This window comes from Physeter macrocephalus, chromosome 12, assembly GCF_002837175.3.
Source record: "Physeter macrocephalus isolate SW-GA chromosome 12, ASM283717v5, whole genome shotgun sequence".
NCBI lineage: Eukaryota > Metazoa > Chordata > Mammalia > Artiodactyla > Physeteridae > Physeter > Physeter macrocephalus.
The window spans coordinates 89,170,994-89,192,935 of NC_041225.1; the positions used below are offsets into that span (position 1 = coordinate 89,170,994).

The 21,942-nt window shown below is 50.5% G+C and overlaps 2 protein-coding genes across 2 annotated transcripts; one reads left to right on the forward strand and one right to left on the reverse strand.

Annotated features, from left to right (window-relative positions):
• The first annotated feature begins 7 nt into the window (after nucleotides 1-7).
• Nucleotides 8-3,396, forward strand: HTRA2 (HtrA serine peptidase 2). The gene is made up of 8 exons (XM_007107633.2): nucleotides 8-735; nucleotides 849-1,053; nucleotides 1,143-1,337; nucleotides 1,579-1,611; nucleotides 1,843-1,948; nucleotides 2,092-2,161; nucleotides 2,837-2,932; nucleotides 3,040-3,396. The coding sequence occupies exons 1-8, from the start codon at nucleotides 230-232 to the stop codon at nucleotides 3,203-3,205; spliced, it is 1,377 nt and encodes a 458-aa protein (XP_007107695.1). The 5' UTR covers nucleotides 8-229; the 3' UTR covers nucleotides 3,206-3,396.
• A 78-nt stretch (nucleotides 3,397-3,474) lies between these two features.
• Nucleotides 3,475-21,511, reverse strand: LOXL3 (lysyl oxidase like 3). Its single transcript, XM_028496822.1, has 14 exons — nucleotides 21,408-21,511; nucleotides 19,677-20,001; nucleotides 17,775-17,938; nucleotides 16,898-17,112; nucleotides 6,617-6,833; nucleotides 6,217-6,397; nucleotides 5,929-6,083; nucleotides 5,517-5,684; nucleotides 5,220-5,382; nucleotides 4,735-4,978; nucleotides 4,527-4,642; nucleotides 4,311-4,447; nucleotides 4,091-4,202; nucleotides 3,475-3,907 (listed from the first exon to the last, which is right to left on the reverse strand). The coding sequence occupies exons 2-14, from the start codon at nucleotides 19,987-19,989 to the stop codon at nucleotides 3,834-3,836; spliced, it is 2,259 nt and encodes a 752-aa protein (XP_028352623.1). The 5' UTR covers nucleotides 19,990-20,001; nucleotides 21,408-21,511; the 3' UTR covers nucleotides 3,475-3,833.
• Nucleotides 21,512-21,942: the final 431 nt, after the last annotated feature.

A 21,942-nucleotide genomic window follows, 5' to 3' on the forward strand; every position in this document is an offset into this window, starting at 1 on the left:
AGCATGCCTCGCGGGCCCTTGGGCCACCTCATAACTCGCTTCCCACTGGGACCACAATTCCCGGCATTCGCTGGGCGGGGGCGGAGTCGGCCTCCTGGAATCCTTGGTTACGGCGTGCGCTTCTGGAGACTTCAGGTACCGGCGTGCTCCGCGTCCCGCTGTCCGCCCGCTTGCGTCCAGCGCGCCTCCTCTGTGCAGGGCGGGCGACGAGGCTTCCGAGGCGGAGCTGATGGCTGCACTGAGGGCGGGGCGGGGTGCAGTCTGGAGCCTCTGGGGATGGCGGGCTTTGGGGGGGGGTCGCTGGGGAAAGGGATCCCTGTTGACCCCTGATCTCCGGGCCTTGCTGACGTCAGGAACTCCTGACCCTCGGGCCCGAGTGACTTATGGGACCCCCAGTTTCGGGGCCCGGTTGTCTGTGGGAGTCCCTGAACCACGAACATGTCTGACGTCGGGGACTTCGGATCTCCGAGCACGGCTGATCGAGGGGACCCCAGATCCCCGGATCCGGGAAGACTCAGGGACCCCTGGAACCCGTCCGCGCGTGTGGCTGGCGGTGGCGCTGGGCGCTGGGGGGGCAGTGCTCTTGTTGTTGTGGGGCGGGGGTCGGGGTCCCCCGGCCGTCCTCGCCTCGGTCCTTGACTCGCCGCCTCCCTCTCCCCGGAGCCAGTACAACTTCATCGCGGACGTGGTGGAGAAGACGGCCCCTGCCGTGGTTTATATCGAGATCTTGGGCCGGTAACGGTGGGGTAGACCCCGAGGAACCGAAGCCTTGGGTAGAGGGCGGGCGAGAAGGAGGGGTCCGAGCCTCCTCACATCCGTGCTTTCCCACCCCCCCGCCCCCATCCCAGGCACCCTTTTTCGGGCCGCGAAGTCCCTATCTCGAATGGCTCAGGATTCGTGGTGGCTGCCGACGGGCTCATCGTTACCAACGCTCATGTGGTGGCTGATCGGCGCCGAGTCCGTGTCAGGCTGCCTAGCGGCGATACGTATGAGGCCGTGGTCACAGCTGTGGATCCCGTGGCAGATATCGCCACGCTGAGGATTCAGACCAAGGTGGGGGTCTGGGCAGGCCATGTCTGGTTGGGGATCTAAATTTGCTCACATCTCCAGATGACAGGTCTCTTGTACCCATTCTCCCTTAGGAGCCTCTCCCCACGCTGCCCCTGGGACGTTCAGCTGATGTCCGGCAAGGGGAGTTTGTTGTTGCCATGGGAAGTCCCTTTGCACTGCAGAACACGATCACATCCGGCATTGTCAGCTCTGCTCAGCGTCCAGCCAGAGACCTGGGCCTTCCCCAAACCAATGTGGAATACATCCAGACTGATGCAGCTATTGATGTGCGTCCTGATATGAGAGAAATGACAGACTAGGTTGGGGGAGGGGGTAGAGGTGTGTGGTGCAAGAACCAACTGTGATAGATGGTGGATTAGCCTGTATACAGAGGTTGGGTGGCAAAAACCATGCCAACTCCTTCATGCGCTGGTAAAGGAGAGAATTTGGAGAAAGTGCCTGCATCCTGGTTTTGCCCCCAAGCATAGAGTCCCTGGATCTCTTCCATATTTTCTCCTTGTCCTGCAGTTTGGAAACTCTGGCGGTCCCCTGGTTAACCTGGTGAGTGGGACATCCTTTCCAAGAATCCCTGCCCCAGGTCAGTGTGGGAAGGGGTGGGTTTTCCCTAATTCAATGATGTTTAGTCAAGTTTCTGAGCAGTTTCTTGTTGGCTGTCTCCTGGAATCCAACCAGATCTCTCCGACTCCCCAACACTCCCTGCTACTCTTGCTCAGGTACCCCCATCTCCTACTATTTGTTTGAGCTAGAGAATAGTGGGCTCTGTCCCAACAGGATGGGGAGGTGATTGGGGTGAATACCATGAAGGTCACAGCTGGAATCTCCTTTGCCATCCCTGCTGATCGCCTTCGAGAGTTTCTGCATCGTGGAGAAAAGAAGAGTAAGCCTGGCTTGGGGGTAAAGGGTTTCCTTTAAGTAGTGAGGGGTGGAGGTGGGGGCTTGTTGGAGAGGGGTCTGTTGGGAGGAGCAGGAGGGGGAAGGAAGGATGTAGCTGGGTGGGGCTCATTTGTCCCTCTATCACAGATTCCTGGTTTGGAATCAGTGGGTCCCAGCGCCGCTACATTGGAGTGATGATGCTAACCCTGACTCCCAGGTATGAGCTTTAGGGGTAGGGCCATCAGTGTAACCAGTGGTGGGCATCTGGCACTTCTGTTGAGCTTCATTCTCAATTCTGTCTTTATCTAAGATGAGTTGCCTCATACTTGGAACTATCAGAAGAGCTGTCCTCTCTCATCTTGATTTTCTCACCCCACTCCATTTTGCATACCTCCCACCTGATTGATTTCATCCTGTTATTGCTTTGATTTACAACCTCCAATCCATTAGCCTGGTGTTTAGGGGCCATTTTCCATTTGTCTTCAACTCAACTTTCCAGACATGGCTTCCTTATGAGTATATTCTGTTCCGTCCAACCTGATTTCCTAATCCCATGTTTTTGTTTATGTTGTTCTCATTTTATAAAAATATCAGACCGATCCTTCTAGGTTCAGCTAAAGTTATACCACCTCCTTATAGCTTCTCTTAGGATTTTAGAATGACATTAGTGCTATTGATTTAATACTGTGTGTCATTTGGAATTAGTAACCTTTTATATACATGTCCCACTTCCTAACTGCTAGAAGGCAGAAAGTTAATTGTTTTTGTCTTAAGAGGATCTAGTGCATGCCCTATCCATACACTTATCAGTGTGTTGATGAGAGACTTGAGGTGAACCCAAAATGGGGAGAGTGCCGTGGTGTGGTTAACAAAGTGATCTGTGTCCTTTCAGCATCCTTGCTGAACTACAGCTTCGAGAACCAAGCTTTCCTGATGTTCAGCATGGTGTGCTCATCCATAAAGTCATCCTGGACTCCCCTGCACACCGGTGAGGGAGAGACTGCACTGGGAGGTGGAGACGGGTGAGGTGTTTATGTGCCCTTGAACTGGGCCATCTATTCCCTCCTTTATCTCTCTATCCACTTTTTGCCATAGGGCTGGTCTACGGCCTGGTGATGTGATCTTGGCCATTGGGGAGCGGCTGGTACAAAATGCTGAAGATATTTATGAAGCTGTTCGAACCCAATCCCAGCTGGCAGTGCGGATCCGGCGGGGACCGGAAACATTGACCTTATATGTGACCCCTGAAGTCACAGAATGATTGGATCAGCAAGAGTAGGAGGCTCCTGCTCTGATTTCTACCTTGCTTTCCTGGCTTAGGTTCTCATGGCACCTGGATGGAGGATTATATGAACCAGCTGGGGGCAGGTCCCTCCAACTACCAGCACCAATCCCTGGGCCCTGAGGAATCACAAAAACACTTTTTATATAAAATAAAATTATACCTAGCAACATGTTATACTCAAAAATGGAGGGGAAGGGTGGCGCACTGATCTTCCCCCCCACCAAAAATGCTAGAGGTAAAGCCGTATCTCCCTGAACTGAGAGGAGATACTGGAGTTGACCATTCTGACCTCCCTATTCAAGAAAACGAGCTGCTGATGTCTGTTTTTCTGGGCAGTCAATCAGGTGCGCCTCTTTGTGGCATGCTTGGTTTGGTGCTGGGCCTGGGAGCAAAATTCCCCATGCCTGGCCACAGATCCAGACAGCTGGCGTAAGAAGGAGGGCAGTAACTTCTGCTTGACAGTTCTACACCCACAGTGCACAATGGATGAGTGCTGTGGGCCTGCTGACGTCAAGGATTCCTTGGTAAGCTCCTGAGGTAATGGCAGCCTCAGACCCCTGCCATTAGGGGCCAGTTGTGGTCTGCAGAGGAGGGTGGTGGCACCTTAGATGATCTGGTTGCTGGTCTGGCCGGGGTAGCGTTCGAACTTCCTGTTGGCCTCTTCACTGAAGGCATCACCTGCAAGGTGAACAGGTGGTTTGGGCAGGAAGATAGACCTGTTGTGGGGAAGGGTGGGTAGAAGTGGAGAGACTGGAAAATACGGAAGTGGGTGGGAAGACATAGAAACAACCTAGGGAGAAGAGAATGAAGGCCTTTCCCTCCCATCCCCCAGTCTTTCTGGCTTCTCTTCCCACCAAATACCAATGTGGCAGTTGTGCACCCAGATGCGATGTCCATCGTATTTGCAGTTACATTTCATTGCATTGTTGGTGAAGTCACTTTCTGCTACTTCAAAATTGGGGTTGATGACCACCTGTGAGTGGGAAGATGCCATCTTAGCCAGCTGCAGTCCTCAAATCCAAATGTGTCTTTAATAAACACTCCTCCCACTCAATAGCTGGAAATCTTAGATCCCAGGCACCTGCAGAATGTAGTTTCCTGGCTTCACATCTGTGATGTCAATCCATTGACAGTCGATGTCGTGCCGGTAGAGATCCCAGCAACCCACAGTAATGCCCTGCTCTCCAAAGTTGGCACACTCATACCTCTTGGAGACATCTGAAGTGATAAGCATATGTCAGTGTGAGGCAAGGCTGTGGGGATGAGGAACTGTAGTCTACTCTAGGCCCCAACTCACCCTCCTGACACTCGGTGTCTTCTAGACAGAAACTAGCTTTGTGGCCCTCAGCCACCTTGGTGCCGTTGGGGGTCAGGATATCATAGTGAGTGAAGATGTCCATACTGTGATAATGCCTGTGGGGACAAGGGAACCCCTGTTTCCTTCCCTGCCCACAGCAGGCTTGCCCCATCCCCAGTGGCCTTGCCCTTCTACTTGACCCTCTCACCCATGACACTCATGCCACACCCAGGAGTGGCGCCCAGCCTTGGGCCTGAAGTCAGCACGTCCCAGGTTGTGGATCTGGGAGGAGAATCGGAGCAGACGCCGGTGGCCGTAAGGCCAGTTGGCTGAGCGGGCTGAGCTAGCCAGGCAGTTCTCTTCAGCAGCACAGTACAACATGTGCAGGGGCCTGTCCTCAATGTACGCGGTCTCCTGCACCAGTGCTGAATGCAGCAGCAGATCTGACGCAGCTGCACCAAGGAAGGAAGGAGAGGGTTAGAACTCACTGCTGAGGGGCAGGGACAGATGGGAGTGCGTCCATTCTCACCCCCATCCCCCGCCCTGCATCCCATCCCCCCCCCCCGAAAGTTGGGTGAGACTGGTTTTCCACAGGGAAAGTGGACCCCTCCAGATTGCAGCTGTCCCTCTCCCTGCAAAGGGGTGGCCCAGAGCCTCCCTTCCCTGGCTTGAGTCACCCAAACCTTCACTCACTCTCAGAACAAATGACTCCAGCAGTGAAATGGCTTCCTGTCCTCTTGCAGGCGACATGGGTGCCATGATGAGCACATTGGTCCAGGGACAGCTCAGTCCCTGTGCAGTGCACTCCACTCATCACCACCTCTGTTATATTCCCTGAGTCCCAGTACCAGGTCTCCTGGGGACATACAGAGGTGTTTTTGTGAGGCCACCATCCAGCCTCCCAGGCCAAGGGACTCATTTTGACAGTCCTCTGCCCCAAACACAGCCTTTGGAGGCAATAGCCTTGGTTCCCCTCTCCTTCCCACTCACCTGCAGGCCATGGTTGGCATAGCCCAGTCCGAGTTGCCTGCAGGCAACCATGGCCTCCAGTGTCCCCCAGTCATCCCCACAGATGAGGCCCCAACGAAGGGACCCAGGTCCTCCTGTTTGCACCTCGACTCGCCCTTCATGTCGGCTGCGGCCCCCGCTGAGTCGGATCTGTAGTGACACAATGGAAGTACTGGGGAAGCTTTGGGGGGTGGAGTAGTGGGAGTCTGTAGCAGGCCTATGGCTGAATGGTGATTCAGAGGCACTTAAAGGGCTAGCAAGTGGTGGCATCAGGTGGGAGCTGCAGGATGGCAGGGGCAGGGGGCAGTGGGCATCAGACTGCAGATCATGACCAGAACTGGATAGGATGTGAGATACCTGAATCAAGTGTCTGACCTTGGAAAGAATGACTGACCTTGGTCTCTACCCCAGTGTAGGGCAGGTTGCATCGGACTCCAGCATCTTGGCTATGGGAACAGTCCTCAGCTGTGATGTTCCTGTGGGGGCACTTCCAGAGGGAGGGTTCCTGGCCAGAGCATCGAACTTCACTCAAATGGATGGCACCCATGCCTAAGGTCAGAGGTCAAAGATCAGGAGGTTCTAACTTCATTATCTGTCCAGGGGTCTCCTTCCTAAGGAATGTAGCCCCCCCAGGAGTGTGTACCTCCTCCTTCCATCTCCCTCCCACCTGCACCCCCCTCACCCTGCCCCATGCGGGCACCGCTCAGAGCCTCTCGAGCACTCCCGAAGCCCAGCTCCCGACACACCACGCTGGCTGCCTGCAGGTCCCACTTGCGGTCACAGACTGTGCCCCACGTGCCAGCCTTCAGGACTTCTACCCGGCCCTCTCCTGGGTGGGCTCCACCCTTTAACCGCACTCGGGCCTGTAAAGGAGACAGAGGTGCCCAGCAGTGAATGGAAACATCAGCACAGAGAGGGCTGAGCAGACCTGGGAGATGAATGAGATTCTGGTGGGAGGGAGCATGGGAGGTAGGAGGTTCCTCTCTGTCCTCAAAGGTCAAGGCTGTGCTTAATCAGGGGGTGGCCAGGCTAGGGGGTTCTCCGCCTGGGATGGGGAAGGTCATAGTCACTGTCTCACACACCTCCCCCTGAGGCTTCGACTGTTGCTTCTTCTGGCCACTGGACGCTGCGTAGAGAGGGCCTGGCACACAGCTCACCACCGCAGGGGCCCCCCCAGGGCACCTGGTGGTGTCATTGGCACGATAGAACTCCAAGGAGCAGAGAGAGAGGTGGGCCTCCGTGCCCACGCACGCCACCCCATGCAGACCAAAGGAGTGTTGCTGCCGCTGGGCCAGCAGCCTGGGGGGACAGGAGTGGGAGCAGTAGGGTAAAACAATGCTCCTGCCTCTTTGCCCGCATCCCTCCACCCACGCCATGCCTCCACCCATGACCACTTTAGCCCTTCTTCTTCCCCTTTCTCCGCGAAAACACAGAGACAAAGAGACAAAGGTAATGGCGAGTTTCTAGGCCGAAAGAGCCTAGATTACCTGGACGGGGGCTGGTCCTTGGGGACCTTCTGCAGCAGAAGAACCCTATGGGAAGGAAGGCTCGTCTTGACTTGCCTGACAGAAACCTTGTTCTGTACGGTTTCAGGGTGCTGGCCCTAATGCAGGCTGAGATTGACGCTACTGTGCAAAGACAATAGGAAGCCAGGACTGCCCAGTTGGAAGAGATGGGCAGGAGGGAGTAGCTGACACAAACAGGAAGCCTGAATAGCCAGAGTGAGCAGATCCTTCTAATACGTTGTGACTGAAATAACTAAATGAGTCAGGATGCAAAGGAGTGAGTAAGTCTTGGGTCTCCATGGCTTCTTAGAGGCCAGAGGGGTTTCCAGGCCAGAGGATGATGGGCAGTTATGGAAGAACAGACCAGATGGTGAACACAGGAAAGACTGGAGCTGGTATATACAGGAACGAAGATGTACAAATGCAAGACAAACAAAGAGGGGCCACGTGACCAGAGAAGGAGAGTGAATATGAACAACAGAAGGGTGAAGATATCCCCAGACCTGAGCTGAACTGTATGAGTCTTTAATGATGTAGTCCATGCTTCTGCAGTTTAAATGTAACAGAAAGAATGTTCCATAGCCACTCAAGTGGGAAGATGGGACTAAATTAGAGATGTTAAAACTTGGAAACACAGCAGAGAGATGCTAGAGAGAATGAGGAGGCTTGCTTATTGACACCAATGGAATGAGATACTGCAGTGAGCCATGTGATGAGAGAAGTACTTTCTTCCCAGAACAGCTGGTTTGAAACCAGAGAGGAAAGGAACCAGATGAGGCCTGGTGTTGGTGGAGTGGGCCTGTGAGGCTGGTTTGGCAGTGAATTATTGCAGTAATGTGCTCCATTAACTTGATGTCAGAGGAAGGAAGGAATATGACAATTTGAAGCCATTGGCTGGGAAGACACAGAGAGATGGACAAGTTATAAACAAATCAGACAAAGGAAGCCTGGAGACTTTACAGAATACCTTTGCGAGCTCAAGATAAGTGGATTCAAAGAGACCAGGTATTCTCCCAAAGTCCTGTCTGGCTGAAAATAAAAGTCAAAGAGGCCGTCAGAGGAAAAAGACATCTCTCTTCTAAACTCTCTCCTCCTTTTTTCCCCATAACTAACAAAATAAAAACACCAGTGTGCATTTTAATGTGGGGGTCAGGGAAGGCCAGAGTATGGCCATGTTGGGCAAGATGACCCTAAGCTGGAAGGGCACTACGAGAACACCCCCAAATTCCAAGCCCCTTTGAAGGCACCAGAGGGAGGAGCTGGGGAATGAGGGGTACCAGGGGCCACTGGGTGATCTCGGAATGCTGTGAAGAGAGAAGGAGACAATAGAAAGGGATGAATTCTCTATACCTCAACTACTGCTGAAGAAGCTATCAGAGAGACTTTTCATGCACAGACTGCCTTTAGAAACCAAGTGAGACACAATCATTGGGATTGGAAGCTTTCCATTCCCTGGGGTTCTGAAGGAACCCAGGAGGAAAATGATGGAACGGGGAGCCTAATTGTGTAAACTGGGCCAGAGATCAGGACTTTCATGTGACTCCATCCCTGATAAAGTTTCCAGAGGGGATCCTCAGTCTCACTTCCAAGCTGGTAGCACTTATTTTTAACAGTTAAATAAAGGTAAGATGGGAACACCGATCCCTTAGGCAAACTTAACTTCCTGGGGGAGAGGCAAGCATGGCATTTGAAGGACAAGAGTATCTACTAAAATCTGCTGGGGGCGGCTTCCCTGGTGGCGCAGTGGTTGCGAGTCCGCCTGCCGATGCAGGGGACACGGGTTCGTGCCCCAGTCCGGGAAGATTCCACATGCCGCGGAGCGGCTAGGCCTGTGAGCCATGGCCGCTGAGCCTGCGTGTCCGGAGCCTGTGCTCCGCAACGGGAGAGGCCACAACAGTGAGAGGCCCGCGTACCACAAAAAAAAAAAAAAAAAAAAAAAAAATCTGCTGGGGGAAGATAAATAAGCATGTGAAACAAGGGTAATCAGTGGATGAACTTCTACTGAGATTTTCAAAAATCCTGTGACAAGCATAATTCCTCAGAGAACCACATAAAGGCCAGTCTTACTTTACATTTCGGTGACTCATCTGGAAGGTGGCTTGTAACAGTTGCTGCTGCTCTTCCACCTCTTGGTGGAGGCTTCTCTTGGACCCCTTCCTGACCACAGCCCGATGCCCCTGACTCGTCACTCGGCACTCCCTCTCCTCTCCACTTAGCCTGAACTTTATTTACCTCTTGACTGGCCCCCTGCCCACTCGGGGTTTGGGTTTGGCTTTAAGCTTGGTGATTGGTCTGAAAAAAGGAGAAAGAAGTTAGTGGAGGTAGTGGTCAGGTACGTTGCCAGGGAAAAGTAAAGGATTATTATTATTATTATTTTCTGTTTCTAGGAAGGACCCTTCATGCAGAGCATGGGGAGGGGCAAAGCAAAGGCAGTCAGATTTTCCACGTATACTGCTGCATACCACTTAACTATTTTTGGAATACATACTGCTCTCTGGATTCAGCAACAGTTATGAGAAATCTAGTTATGTCAATCCAGGTGGTGAGGGGACAGGAGATAAGAGGAATGGTAAAGGGAGAAGAGAGAATGGGAATGCAGATGAATTAAGGGAGGTTAGGAGCTGGGGCAGGGGAGGAAGCATGCAGGTGGCTGAGGCTGAAGTCCAAGCTATTTGGGGGAAGTATAAATATGCAGAGGCTTTTCCTCAGCCATTCCTGCATTATTTCCTCCTTGTGCTTCCTAAGATCAGAGCTTACCCATCCTCATGCCTGCCTCCCCTCCCCTCCCCACTGGAATGGCCATTTTCCAGTCATATCCCTGATTCATCAGCTTGGGTTCTGGGATGGACATGGATAGGCTGCCTTCCATCCATCCACCTCCTGGGGTCACAGGGATGAGCAGAAGGTCCCGGGGCTCTTGCCCCATTACCTTCCAAAGGGCTTGGAGCATCGGGCCAAGGCTTTGGCCGCTCGCTTCCTCAACTTTCTGTGAGGATAAGACAACAGCAGAGTCAGGATCACTCTAGAACTAAGTGGGAAAAGCTAGTGCAACTGGGACCAGGGGCAAGATTTCTTTTCCAACAGTTAGAGGGTTCCTGGTGGCAGGATCTTATAACATCAGATACCTCCAAAGTTCAACCCTTCACAGCTGTTTGGCCTCATAAGCACATAACCAGACAGGTGAGCAGCAGTGACGGACATGGACTCGGGGCTGATAAAGACCCTATACCAGGACCCACAGAAATTAGGTTAAGGCAGATAGGGCATAAGGACTCTTAGGTTGATATTAGGGCTGATCTAAACCTGGGGGGAGGGCTAGGGGAATGGCTGTAAGTAGAAGGGTGTTAGGATTGCCAGGACTGACTAGGCAAGGAGAGAGAACTGGCCTGGTCACACCTAGAGAGGCTGACTATGTATTATTTTCTTGGATGCTCTCTGGCTTCTGGCATGTCCAGGCCTGAGGCCAGTGAACCAGGACCAAGGACCAAGACTGGATAGTAAGGAACATTAACTTGGTCTGACTGGGGAGCATGAGGCCAGGCTGCTTAGGATGACAGAACCCTTCCTGCTTTAGTTAAATCCCATATGCTTTAGTCATTCACAAACTGAGCTCATTTCCCAAACTTACTTCCAGGGATTAAGTTCTAAAACCTTATTTCTTCTTAATTGGCCTAAATATTTGACCTATTTTATTCTTCAAGAAGATGCCTTAAGTCTAATGCATGGAAACTAGGTCTGTTTCTCCACTCATTCTCCCTTTGATTTCAAAGACTTTCACTTTGCCCCCTTTGTCCTGTCCAACTATGTATAATGAATGCAGGTCTTGTCTGTCCTTACAAAATTTACGGAATTCCCTGAATTCTTAGTTATCATCTCTTTGAACATGTTCCTGCTCTGCTGTTTCTCTTGAAGAGTCATCTTTGGATGTGGTATACTATGTGCAGATGTGCTAGGATTTTAATAAATAGATTTTAACAGGACTGAATCTGCTTGGTACCTCCTGCCCTGGCTTCTTACTGAGGATGTACTTAGTTGGTCTTTTTGCCAAAACGTTCAATATGTCCAACATTCCTAGCAAAGAGTCTACAGTAACCCTCAGGTCCCTTTCCTAAGACGCTACTAAGAGTTTAGAACCTTTCATCTTATATGTATAGTGTGAAACTTTTTCTACAGATGTGTTTTTCTTAAACATGTCTGAAATGAAATATACTTGGCACTTTCTTTCACCAGTAACTCGGAGAGATCATTCTGATCTCCAGCATTGTATTCAGAAAAATGTAGTATTACCTAGAAATTTAGAAGTACTTCTTCTCTAAGTTATTTAAGGACTATATATATATAATATATATATTATATGGTATATATAATAATATACATTATAAGGCAAATACAGGTTACATTAAGGACCTGGTACATGTTTAGGACCAGTACTGATATTTGTCTTGATTGATATTTCTTCATTCAAAAATGTGCTTGTTTTCCCTATCATTTGTTCCTTCATCCATCAAACATAAAAAGCTACCTGCATCTGCACATCCTTTTCTCATTCCAACTGTCTCTCTTTCTAAGGCCACTGCCCCCAAACGTTTCTGAATTCCTTCCTCTATGTTCCTTTCTCTCCTTCTCAATTGAGAAGTTGCACATAACCTCTCCTTCTCAATCGAATCCTTTTAAACATGTTCAGCTTTCTCTCTCTCTCTCTCTCTCTCACACACACACACACACACACACACACACACACACACACACACACGCACACCCTCCACCCCACATCTTTCTCCCTCTTCATAGAAAAACTTTTCAGTGGTTGTCAATGCTCATCATCTTTCCTCCCACTCACTCCTTAACCCACCCCTTTCTGGTTTTTCCCACCCATCACCCTGCGATAATAAATCCAGAAGATTTTTTTTTCTTTTTAGTCTTCATCCCATTGACTCTTGGTAGCATCTGACACTGCTGTTCTCTCTTTCCCTCCTTGGCTGTCACAACACTACTGGCCTTGTTTGAGTCCTAATTCTGGTTGCTCTTTCTTGGTCTTCTTCGCAGGCTCCTCCTCTATATAGTCATTTAAATTTTTAGAGCTCTAAGGCATTCTCACTCCACATCCTCTCTTTATATGTTCTCGTTCACACCTAACCTTGTATATTCCATTGCCTTCTTGATGTTCCTACTTAGATATCTCAAAGTTATCTAAAATTTAATGTGGGTCTAAAAAATAAACATAGGGCTTCCCTGGTGGCGCAGCGGTTGAGAGTCCGCCTGCCGATGCAGGAGACACGGGTTCGTGCCCCGGTCCGGGAAGATCCCACATGCCACGGAGCGGCTGGGCCCGTGAGCCATGGCCGCTGAGTCTGCGCGTCCGGAGCCTGTGCTCCGCAACGGGAGAGGCCACAACAGTGAGAGCCCCGCGTACCGCAAACAAAACAAAACAAACAAACAAACAAAACCATAATTCTTCCAGCAAATCTACGCTGGAAACCTAGGAGTCAACCTTGACTCTTCTCTCTTTGGCTCCCAAAGTCAATCTGTAAGCAAGTCCTGTCAATGTTCTGTCTTAAACAACTCTCTAATCCATTTGCTCTTGCTCTTCTCTAAACCATTCTCAGAAATGCAGTCAAAGTACTCTCGGAGCCACAAACCTGATCATGTCCTCTCATAGCCCTCCTCATTAAAAAACTTCAATGATTTCCCATTACTTTTATCATAAAGATCCAAATCCTTAACATAGCCTATAAGGTCTTCTATGATGTGGTGCCTAACTAACTCTCTCATCACCTCTGTATTCTGAGCACCTTGCACAGTTCTTGGCAAATAGTAGGAGTTCAATAAATATCTATCAAACTGAAATGAACTAGAAGAGTGACTTCTTAAACAGTACTTAAGCGCTTAGAACCTCAACTTCTTCGCCTGAAAAAGGGCAGTAAATGGTTCAATTATCTGTACATTGTTTTCCTCTTCTAAAATTCTACAACTTTCACATGTTCTAGGGTAGAACTACCAAACCAAGTTTAAAAATGATATATATATCACATTCTGATTTTCTTATTCTCTAAATCTTACTGACTTCCTCTAAAAGCTAGCAGATGCATCTTCTTTCTCTAAGGAAGGTAGAGTTGTTTATAACTATCTTGCCTACCTTTATAATTGTATTACCTACGAGGATTCTTCCTCTGTCTGACTTGACCTGGGAAGGAGTATCTATACCATATCCTCATCACAGAATCTCCCAGGAACCCTGTAATCTCTTTCCCCACTAAGAATGAACACTGTACTAAGTATATTTCTTTCTCCAGCCTTCATATCCCAGACTCAGTAAGACATCCCAATATGTACACAAATATTCCTGATTTCCGAAACTTACTTGAGGCTGTATATACGTGGGGACAATTCCTGGGCCTCAAAATTCCCTGGGATGGCCCACGTCTAAAGTTAGTTCATATTAACTTGAAGCCCAGAGATGCCTGATGGATACCATCCTTCTCTTGAGCAGCTTCAGTATCATTTTAGTTATTTCTTCTCTTATTTTCTATATTCTATCAGTCATCCTACATCTATTCATTCCCCTCTCTCCTCGTTGTCACCCTCCTAATCAGCTTCATTTTTATACCTCCTGACTAATCTTACTGCATCTAGAACTTCCTCTTCCAATTCACTACTATCAAACTTTTAAAAACATTGGCCTTATTTTATCACTGTCCCATACAAGTACTTTTATTTTTTAATTTTCCATAAGATAAAGGTAAAACTCTCCAATCTGGCATTAAAAGTGTTCCATTTTCTAGCCTTACTCTAGCCATTCGGATCTTTCTTCCACTATTTCTCAGTATAAATCTTCTACTCTTGTCAACTGTCTTTCAAAATATCCTATTCATTTTCATCTTTGTCGGGGTCAGCAATAACTTCCATGTTGCTAAATACAGTATTCATTTCTCAGTCCTCATGTTTTTAGACCCATCAGCAGCACTGACACACTTGATCACTCTTCCTTGAAGCACTTTACTTGGCTTCTAGGCCTCCACACTCAACTGCTTTTCTTTCTACCTCAACTCCCTGTTTGCATTTGTTGTTGTTGTTTTTTTTTTGGCCACGCCGCGCCACTCCATGCAGCACGTGGGATCTTAGTTTCCTGACCAGGGATTGAAACTGTACCCCCTGCATTGGGAGCATGGAGTTTTAACCACTGGACTGCCAGGGTAGTCCCCTCTTTGCACTTTGCCTTATCTTTGCCTTATCTTCCTGACGCTTGATTCTGCCACACCCCTTACAGTCTATTCTTAACAAAGCAGTCCAAATAATACATAAAAAGTGGAAGTCAGATGTCACACCTCTGCCCCAAACCTTATCTCACACAGAGTAAAAAAACCAAAGACTCTCAAATGGCCCTACGTGATCTGGCTCCCCATTCTTTCCCTATCTCCTCCTGCATCACATGTCCTATCATTTTCCCCCTTGTTCACTCAGCTCCAGCCCCAGTGGTCTCCTGGAGCATGACAAGAATCCCCCATCCCCCACATTGTGATACACACCACCACACTCCCCAGGATCTTCTCATTTATGATGCCTCTTCCTGGAGATGCTCATCTAGATTTTTGCATAGCTTGTGCCTTCGCCTCCTTTAAATATTTTCTCAAATGATGCCTCCTCTGACCTATTTAAAACTGCAATTCCAGTCCCACTTCCTAACCCTTTCCCTGCTTTATTTTTATCTATTATGCCCTTTGCCATCCTTACATTTTGTAATTTTACTTATTTTCTGGTTCTTCCCTAGTCCATGAGATCAGGGATTTTTGTCTGTTTTGTTCATTATTGAAACCCTAGTATCTACAACAGTCCCTGGCACACAGTAGGCACTCAATAAATAAATGTTGAATGAATGACTCTCTACAATTTTGTTCATGCTACCCTCTTCACCTGAAATGCTTGCTATTTAAATCGTACTAATCTTTCAGAACCTGATGTTTGGATTAGGAAAGGTAAAGAACAAGCACAGGGAAAGAAATACAGCCCCAAGGTAGATAATAACAAAGGAGCACAGCACATAGATGTTTTAAACCATATGAGTCTCTATGCCAGATAAAGTATATTCCTTGGGGCTGAAAGATGTGTCTCAGAGCCAAGGCAAAGAAAATTTGAGCAAGTATGGAAAAGACTGGAGGTTGGATAATGTACTGATTTTTGAGAAGAAGGAAGAGGATTCCTCAATTTACAGATAATTAATATTCTAGAATAAGTTATTAAATAGAAAGTTTGTGAGCATTGAGGAAAAAATATGGTGATCCTTAGAAATCTAAAAGGATTTCAGTAAAAATTAGCTCAGTCAAACCACTGTGATTTCCTTTCTTGGTAAGATTACTAAATTGGAAGGCTGCAGAATGGCTGTGAACATAGTATAGCTGGATTTTAGCAAAGACTAATAAAATCTCCCATGATTTCATTATAGATAAGATGGTATAATGTTGGCTACATCATTGTAGTGTTCAGTTTGTTCCCAACTGGCTGAAAAAACATTTTACAACTAATGATTAAAGGTTTGATGTAAATCTGGAGGATTCATAAGAAGAGTTAGAGTTTGGTTTTAAAGATTTCAACAATTTTAACAGTCCCTTTGATGAAGTCAGGAAGCATAGCTATCATATCTATTGAACAGAGGAGGCAGGGAGGGATGACAAGTGGAAAATAATGTCAAGATTCAAGATAATCTCATGGGATCACCGTGGCTTTTTAATGGTTTTTAAATGATGTATAAACTAATAGGGAAAAGTCAACAGATTAGGCTGCTCTATCAGTATCAAGGATGAGGGAAGACCCAATTTAGGTGGTTACAGGGTCAATATGAGCAGTGGGATATGCTGCCTCAACAGAAAGGCAATGCAAAATCCAGACATGCTTTAATTAAAAGTGAGCATTTCTGCTGTACCCTGCCCTGATCAGACCACATCTGAAGTAGTGTGCCCAGTGGAAGGTCACCCAGATGTTAAGAGGTCTTCCTGCAAAACTGATCTAAGGAAGAGATGAAGAAAACAATCATTTAAATTACAGAGAGATTTCTAAATTTCTCAAAATGCCAAATTAGATGCTCCAGGGAAGCGAGACGCTGTTAAGCACAGAGCCGGTCACCAGTGTGATCCGTTTCCCAGAGGCCGGCGCGTACACCAGGGCTCCAGGGCAGGTGAAGAGGGCCGGGCTTCTGGGCCGAAGCATATTCTGGAAAACTTGCCTAGGAGTCCTGAGGGCTCGCGCGCTCACAGACGCCTCGTGGGCCGCCTGGACCCAGGGAGGGGCCCAGCCTCTCCCGGCGCCCTCCGGCCTTCAGGGATTGGCGCTCTGGCAGGGACCCACCGCCCCGGGGATGCTCCGGGCCTGTCACCTTCAGACTCCCGGCGTCCGGCCCCGCCCCGGTTCCGCCTCTGCAGGGCATGGCCGCGCCCCCACCCCCCCTAACTCGGACCCGCGGGCTCCTGGGCCGCGCTAGCGCCGGCACCGTAAGCGCAACCGCCCGCGGGCCTGCGGGCCGCTGGGCATGGCCTCGCGAGACCCGGCGCTCGCCCCGGGTGGCGGAGACGCCGCCTGCCGACCGACGGCGTCACGGGCACGGACGCCACAGCCGCCGCTCACCCCGCGCCGGCTCGGGCCGCTAGAGAGCTCGAGCCTCGCCGGTCCCGTGGCAGACTCGCCTCGGGGACCGCTTCATGGTCCCGCAAGATTTCTCAACTTTCCAGTTTAGCAGAGGCCTCCACATTTCCCCACTCTTCCGGAGCCCAGGTTCCCCCAGTGCCCCAGCCCCCTCGGACGTCTCTCAACACCATTCCTTAACAAGCACCCCTCAACTCCGCTGCACCAGCGCCCTCGTCCCTTCACCTGTAGAAGGCCACGTTGACCCTCTTTTCGCTAGGGAAGCCCAGCATCCCGCAGACCACGTGGCTGTTGTGGGCGCTCCATCCTTTGTCACACACTTGCGACCAGCCGTCCGGAAGCCTGACTTCGACCAGTCCCTCAGTCACGGGCAGGGGCCGCCTGCCCCGCCCAACGGCTGGTCGAAGTCGCACCTCCTCCACTTGCAGGTGATGCTCTACCTGGGGATGGGACCACAAGTAGAGGAAGGAATCCCAGTGACACCTTTCATATGTCCGGCCACCCTCAAGGAACCCTGACTGAGTGTGCTTGCTGTAAACCCAATGGCGAGACGGGGCTGAGAGGCAGGCCTGCTCTCCACGAGGTATTGACTGGGGTGTGTGGGTGTGTTGACTCTCCTGCAGCCATGAGAGTGCAAGGACATGCTATGCTCTGAGAAATGACTCAGGGTCCAGCAGAAGCTGGGGAAGGAGCATCTAACTCTGCCTGGAGCCTGAGGGAGCACTTCACAGAGGAAGTGGCATTGAAGGAGGAGGAGAAAGTAAGAAGGGAGATGTCCCAGGAGAGGAGGAACATCTGAGGTGAGGGAGAGCACAGTGCCCTGAGAACAAGGGATGAAGTTGGAGAGGCTTATGCCAGGCTTAGTAACTTGAGTGCTAATGCTAAAACAAACCTGGACTATACAGTGTCTCGGAGCCCTATCATTTTGTGCCCCCCAAGTCCCCCACCAACCCAAATTATCCCCTTGGGCATATGGGATCCTCTACCTTCTAGTATCTCCGCATATAACCACCCCACAGCCCTCTGTGTCTCGCCACTCTGGGTGGTGTGTGTGTGTGTGTGTGTGTGTGTGTGTGTGTGTGTGTGTTTATGAACTACAGACCTCAATGACATTGGAATCTGAGAAGCCGGGAAGGCGCTCGTCCTTGCAGATGACCCCGGCATCCTCATCGTGGGTACAGTCACTGTTCCCCCAGCCCCGGGAGGCACATTCAGTCACACTCTGCTCAGTCCCACTGCAGCTCAGGTTGTCCAGCCAGATGCGGCCTATGGAGGAGCGGGAGATAAGGGGACAGAGGGGCTTGGAGAGGTAGTATGGGGATGTTGGTGAGACTGAGCATGGAAGCCTCATACCTGGTAAGGTAATGAGTGGGGAAGGGACAGGGTAAGGCATAGGAAAGGGAGCATAGGATTAATGGAGGGTTGATAGCGATCTGGGGATACCCAAGAATTTGGTAGGGTGAATAAAAAAAACCCAAGAGTCAACACTGAAGTTCTGATCAGTCCTTACCCATTCAATGATAGCTACAATTAATCAAGTACCTATTGTATGTGAGGCAATCTGCCAAGGTATGTACATATGTGAGCATCCTTAGAACAGAGCTGCCAGAAGGTATTATCACCATTTTGTATAAAGAAATTGGAGTTCAGAGAAGTTAAGTAACTTGACTAAGACCACAGCCAATACATGGGGGCTTAGGGATTTGAGACATTTGTGAGATTTGGAAATGTAAAATCCTTTCACCTCAGCCTTACATTTTCCCATGTGCCCCCCCATCTGCGTTGCCACGTTGCCCTGCATTCTTCTCTCTGCCTGGACCAAACTGAAATGAATATCACCGACTTTCTCTCAGAATTGGGTGGGCCCTCAAAGGTTGGTCCAGCTAATGTGCAGGGACCCCTCATGCATTTCCTGACAGGACTTACCCAGCTTCTGCTGGGATACCTACCTCCTGCCCCAGCAGGGTGTTGGAACCATCACAAAGTCCTTGAGACTCTTTTATGACTTCCCCCCTCCAGGTCTGATTCAGTCCTTTGATGCCATCCAGAAAAATCCCTCAGCCAAATGACTGTCCTCACATTTGAAGACAACCATCATGTAATTGTTATCCAAAGCTTTTTCCTTTCATACCAAATATCCCTGGTTTCTTCAGCTATTCCTTGAAACTTGGCTTCCAGTCTTTCACATCTGGCCAGCTCTCCTCTGAATGTACTTCCATTTTTAGGATCTTAGTTCCCTGACCAGGGATTGAACCTGCACCCCTGGCAGTGAAAGTGCAGAGTCCTAATCCTGGACCACCAGGGAATTCCCAGTACTTCCATTTTCTACTGTCTCTCTGGAAATGTGGCATCTAAAGTGACACTTCATTCCAGAAGTATCTAGCCAGTGGAAACTGGGGGATTAGCTGCAGACTGCACCAGTTTCTGTCTATCAATCTCACTGTGAGCTCAGACAGTGTAAGCGCCCCCAGGTCTCAGAATTGTTCCTAATCCCCTACTACCCACATTCATACTTGTCCTAGAGTTTAGAGTTTATACTTGTCTTTGATAAGTTCCAGCTTGTTGGTTTCAGCTCTGGTCTATAATCTGATTTTGTTGGCTGCAGTATCTGTGATTCCTTCTGGCTTTGGGACATCCAGACATCATTTACCTGCTTTCAGCTTCCCATGAAACCAGTTGTACTTTAATCATACAGGGCTCACCTGTGTCAGGGCTGTCTTTGCACGTGGCTTTGTAGAATCATATTTTTGCAGCAGAAAGGAACTTAGAGTTCACCTAGTCATTTTGCACATGGGGCATCTGAGGCTCAGAGAAGGCACTGACCAGCCTAAGTTCACACAGCTCTGAGAAGTGATTGCTGGTTGGTTTGTCCCCCATGGGTGTACTTGACACTGGCTTTTCTTGGTGTTCTGTGTCGCTATGGCTGTGCCATCCTGGTGTTCCCTCTCCCTACATTTAGGTTGCACTTTGGCAATACCTAGGCTGTGCCTGGAGCATTGCTCACCTGTTCCAGGGCCGTATTTGGCACTGTGGGTCCAGCCTGTGGCTTCTGTGAAGCCCAGCTCCCGGCATAGGACATGGGCAGCCTGCAGTGTGAAGTCGTCATCGCAGATGGTGCCCCATTCGCCAGCCCGCTGGATCTCCACGCGGCCCTCGAAGGGCTTCCTGGGGAAGCCGGCCAGCCGGAACCGTAGCCCCTGGCTCCTAGCCCTCTTCTCAGGGGCCGTGGATGGGGATGGAGATCCCAGGCACGAGCTGCACAGCAGGCACAGCAGCAGCCCCCACAGGCTCCACTGCCAGACACTGACAGGTCGCATGGCAAGGAAGGCCTGGGTGCCCCAGAGAGAGAGTATGTGAGAGAAGCTGAAATTGAGCCAGGCCCAGGTCTGAGAGAGAGGTCATGAGAGGAAAAGAGACACTGGTTAAGACCAGAGACAGAGAGATAGTGCAAGAGAGAGAGAGGGACCCACGGACTAAGACAGTGAGAAAGAAACACATACTAAATAAGAGCAGAAACACAGAGTCAAAGAGGCACACAGACTGAGAGACCCAGATTGGGGGGCAGGGGGAGGGAGAGAGAGAGGCTCTCCCTCCCTTTTGTGAAGAATAAAACTCTCACTGTTAGTTGTTATGTCTCACAATGTCCTTTCCCTAGTTCTGCTCTCATCACCTCCATACCCCGACTCGCGGGTCAAGGAGACCCAGTGATCAAAAGACAGAGATTAGAGACCAAGATCAGAGAATGGTCCAGATAAAGAGGAAGAGACTGAGCAAGAGACACGGAGAGGGAGACCCAGACAGACAGAATGTGAGAGGAAGGGAAACTGTGGGAATGAAAGGGGACCAAACAGAGACAGTAGAGAGAGAGACAATGTTGAAGATGGATAGAGAGGGATCAGGAGAGAGCCTGGCACACAGAATTGGGGGGCAACTGAGAGAGGCAGGCAATAGGTGAGGAGGAGGGGAACTGACAAGAGCCAAGGAGCAGAGGCAGGAGGGACCCAGATGATCCTATTCAGCCGGTCAGACAGAGGACAGATAACTACTGATTGTGGAGAGAGGCAGGCAAGGAGGGGCTTAGGAGACCCTGGATCTCAGGTCCCCTGAATGGGAGCCAAGCCGAGAGTCCTCTCTGGGCAGATTCCAGGCAGAGAAGGCAGAGAACCCGAATGCACTGGAGAACTCTGCGCATCCTACATGCCCTGCAGGGTCAAGGGGCCCAGGAGGGCCAGGCCTCAAGGTGGGGGCGGATGGGGTGGGGTTTTCCAAGCCTCCTGCCAACACCGCCATCTCTGTCACGGGCAAGCGGAGGCGGGAGCACCAATCGGCTTCTCCGCCAAGGCCTTCCCTCTGTCTGGGGCGGAGAACAGCCCCTCTACAGCGAGCTCCCCCCCCTCACCCCCCCTACGTGCTTCCCCCAACTCAAACAACCCAACAGGGCAGCTTTATTTGGGGACATTTTGGCTTGGGGACCCAGGGAGAGGGCCTCACAGAGGAGCCCCCAGCCTTAGGGCCCTCCCGGCTGCCCTATTTGGAACACACTGCAGCCCCCACCCCCCAATATCTGCTTCATTTCTCCACTCTTCTTGTGTCTCACTCTTCTTTGACAATAATAAAACCCTCAGTAGCTTGACTTCCCTTTGACTTTATCCCACATCACCCCTTTTCCCAGGTCCCTCCACCATCCTCCATCCACAACTCTCCTTCCTCCCACGGGCAGCGTGACTCCCCCTACCTGTGGCTGAGCGGGGGCCGTAGCGGCTGGGAGAAGAGTCCTGGTCCTGGAGTTCAGTCCTAGGACTTACAAAAAAAGTGCTTGTCCAGGGGAGACTGCCCCTCCTTTCTCCCCCACCCCTTTCGTTCCTCCCACGTCCTCTTGAGCCCTCCCACATTCCGCCTTCTCCCACGATCCCTCCCAGGCCAGTTCCCTCCTCTTCTCCCCATCTCTTTGGAGCAGGCCGCAGTCGCCGCTCCACCTCCGTCCCGCCCCCCTCCCCGCCTCCCAGCCTGCTTAATAAAACTTTCTTTTCCCGCGGGTTGGGTGCAGGGTAGCTGCGGCCATAGAGCTGGACACAGTAGAGGCCACGGGGCCGCAGACCGTCCCGGGCTGCGTCCCGTGCAGCGACTCGGCTCCGAGCTCCGGAAAGTCTTCAGTCCCTAGCCCTTCCCCCACGTCCCCTGCTCCGCGGATCTTAAACAGCCCAACTCCGGCCGAGCAGGGGGCGGGACGGGTCTGGGGAACTGAAGCCGCGAGGGGACGTATGGTCCCT

Bases quoted from the DNA above. Each gene is read 5' to 3' on its own strand.
- HTRA2 (XM_007107633.2), top strand. From the start codon at position 230: ATGGCTGCACTGAGGGCGGGGCGGGGTGCAGTCTGGAGCCTCTGGGGA. The intron at 1,054-1,142 runs GTGGGGGTCTGG...ATTCTCCCTTAG, and splicing joins CGCTGAGGATTCAGACCAAG to GAGCCTCTCCCCACGCTGCC. The intron at 2,933-3,039 runs GTGAGGGAGAGA...TTTTTGCCATAG, and splicing joins CTGGACTCCCCTGCACACCG to GGCTGGTCTACGGCCTGGTG.
- LOXL3 (XM_028496822.1), bottom strand. From the start codon at position 19,989: ATGCGACCTGTCAGTGTCTGGCAGTGGAGCCTGTGGGGGCTGCTGCTG. The intron at 5,383-5,516 runs GTGAGTGGGAAG...GTATGTCCCCAG, and splicing joins ATGCCAACCATGGCCTGCAG to GAGACCTGGTACTGGGACTC. The intron at 4,203-4,310 runs GTGCCTGGGATC...TCCCACTCACAG, and splicing joins CAGGAAACTACATTCTGCAG to GTGGTCATCAACCCCAATTT.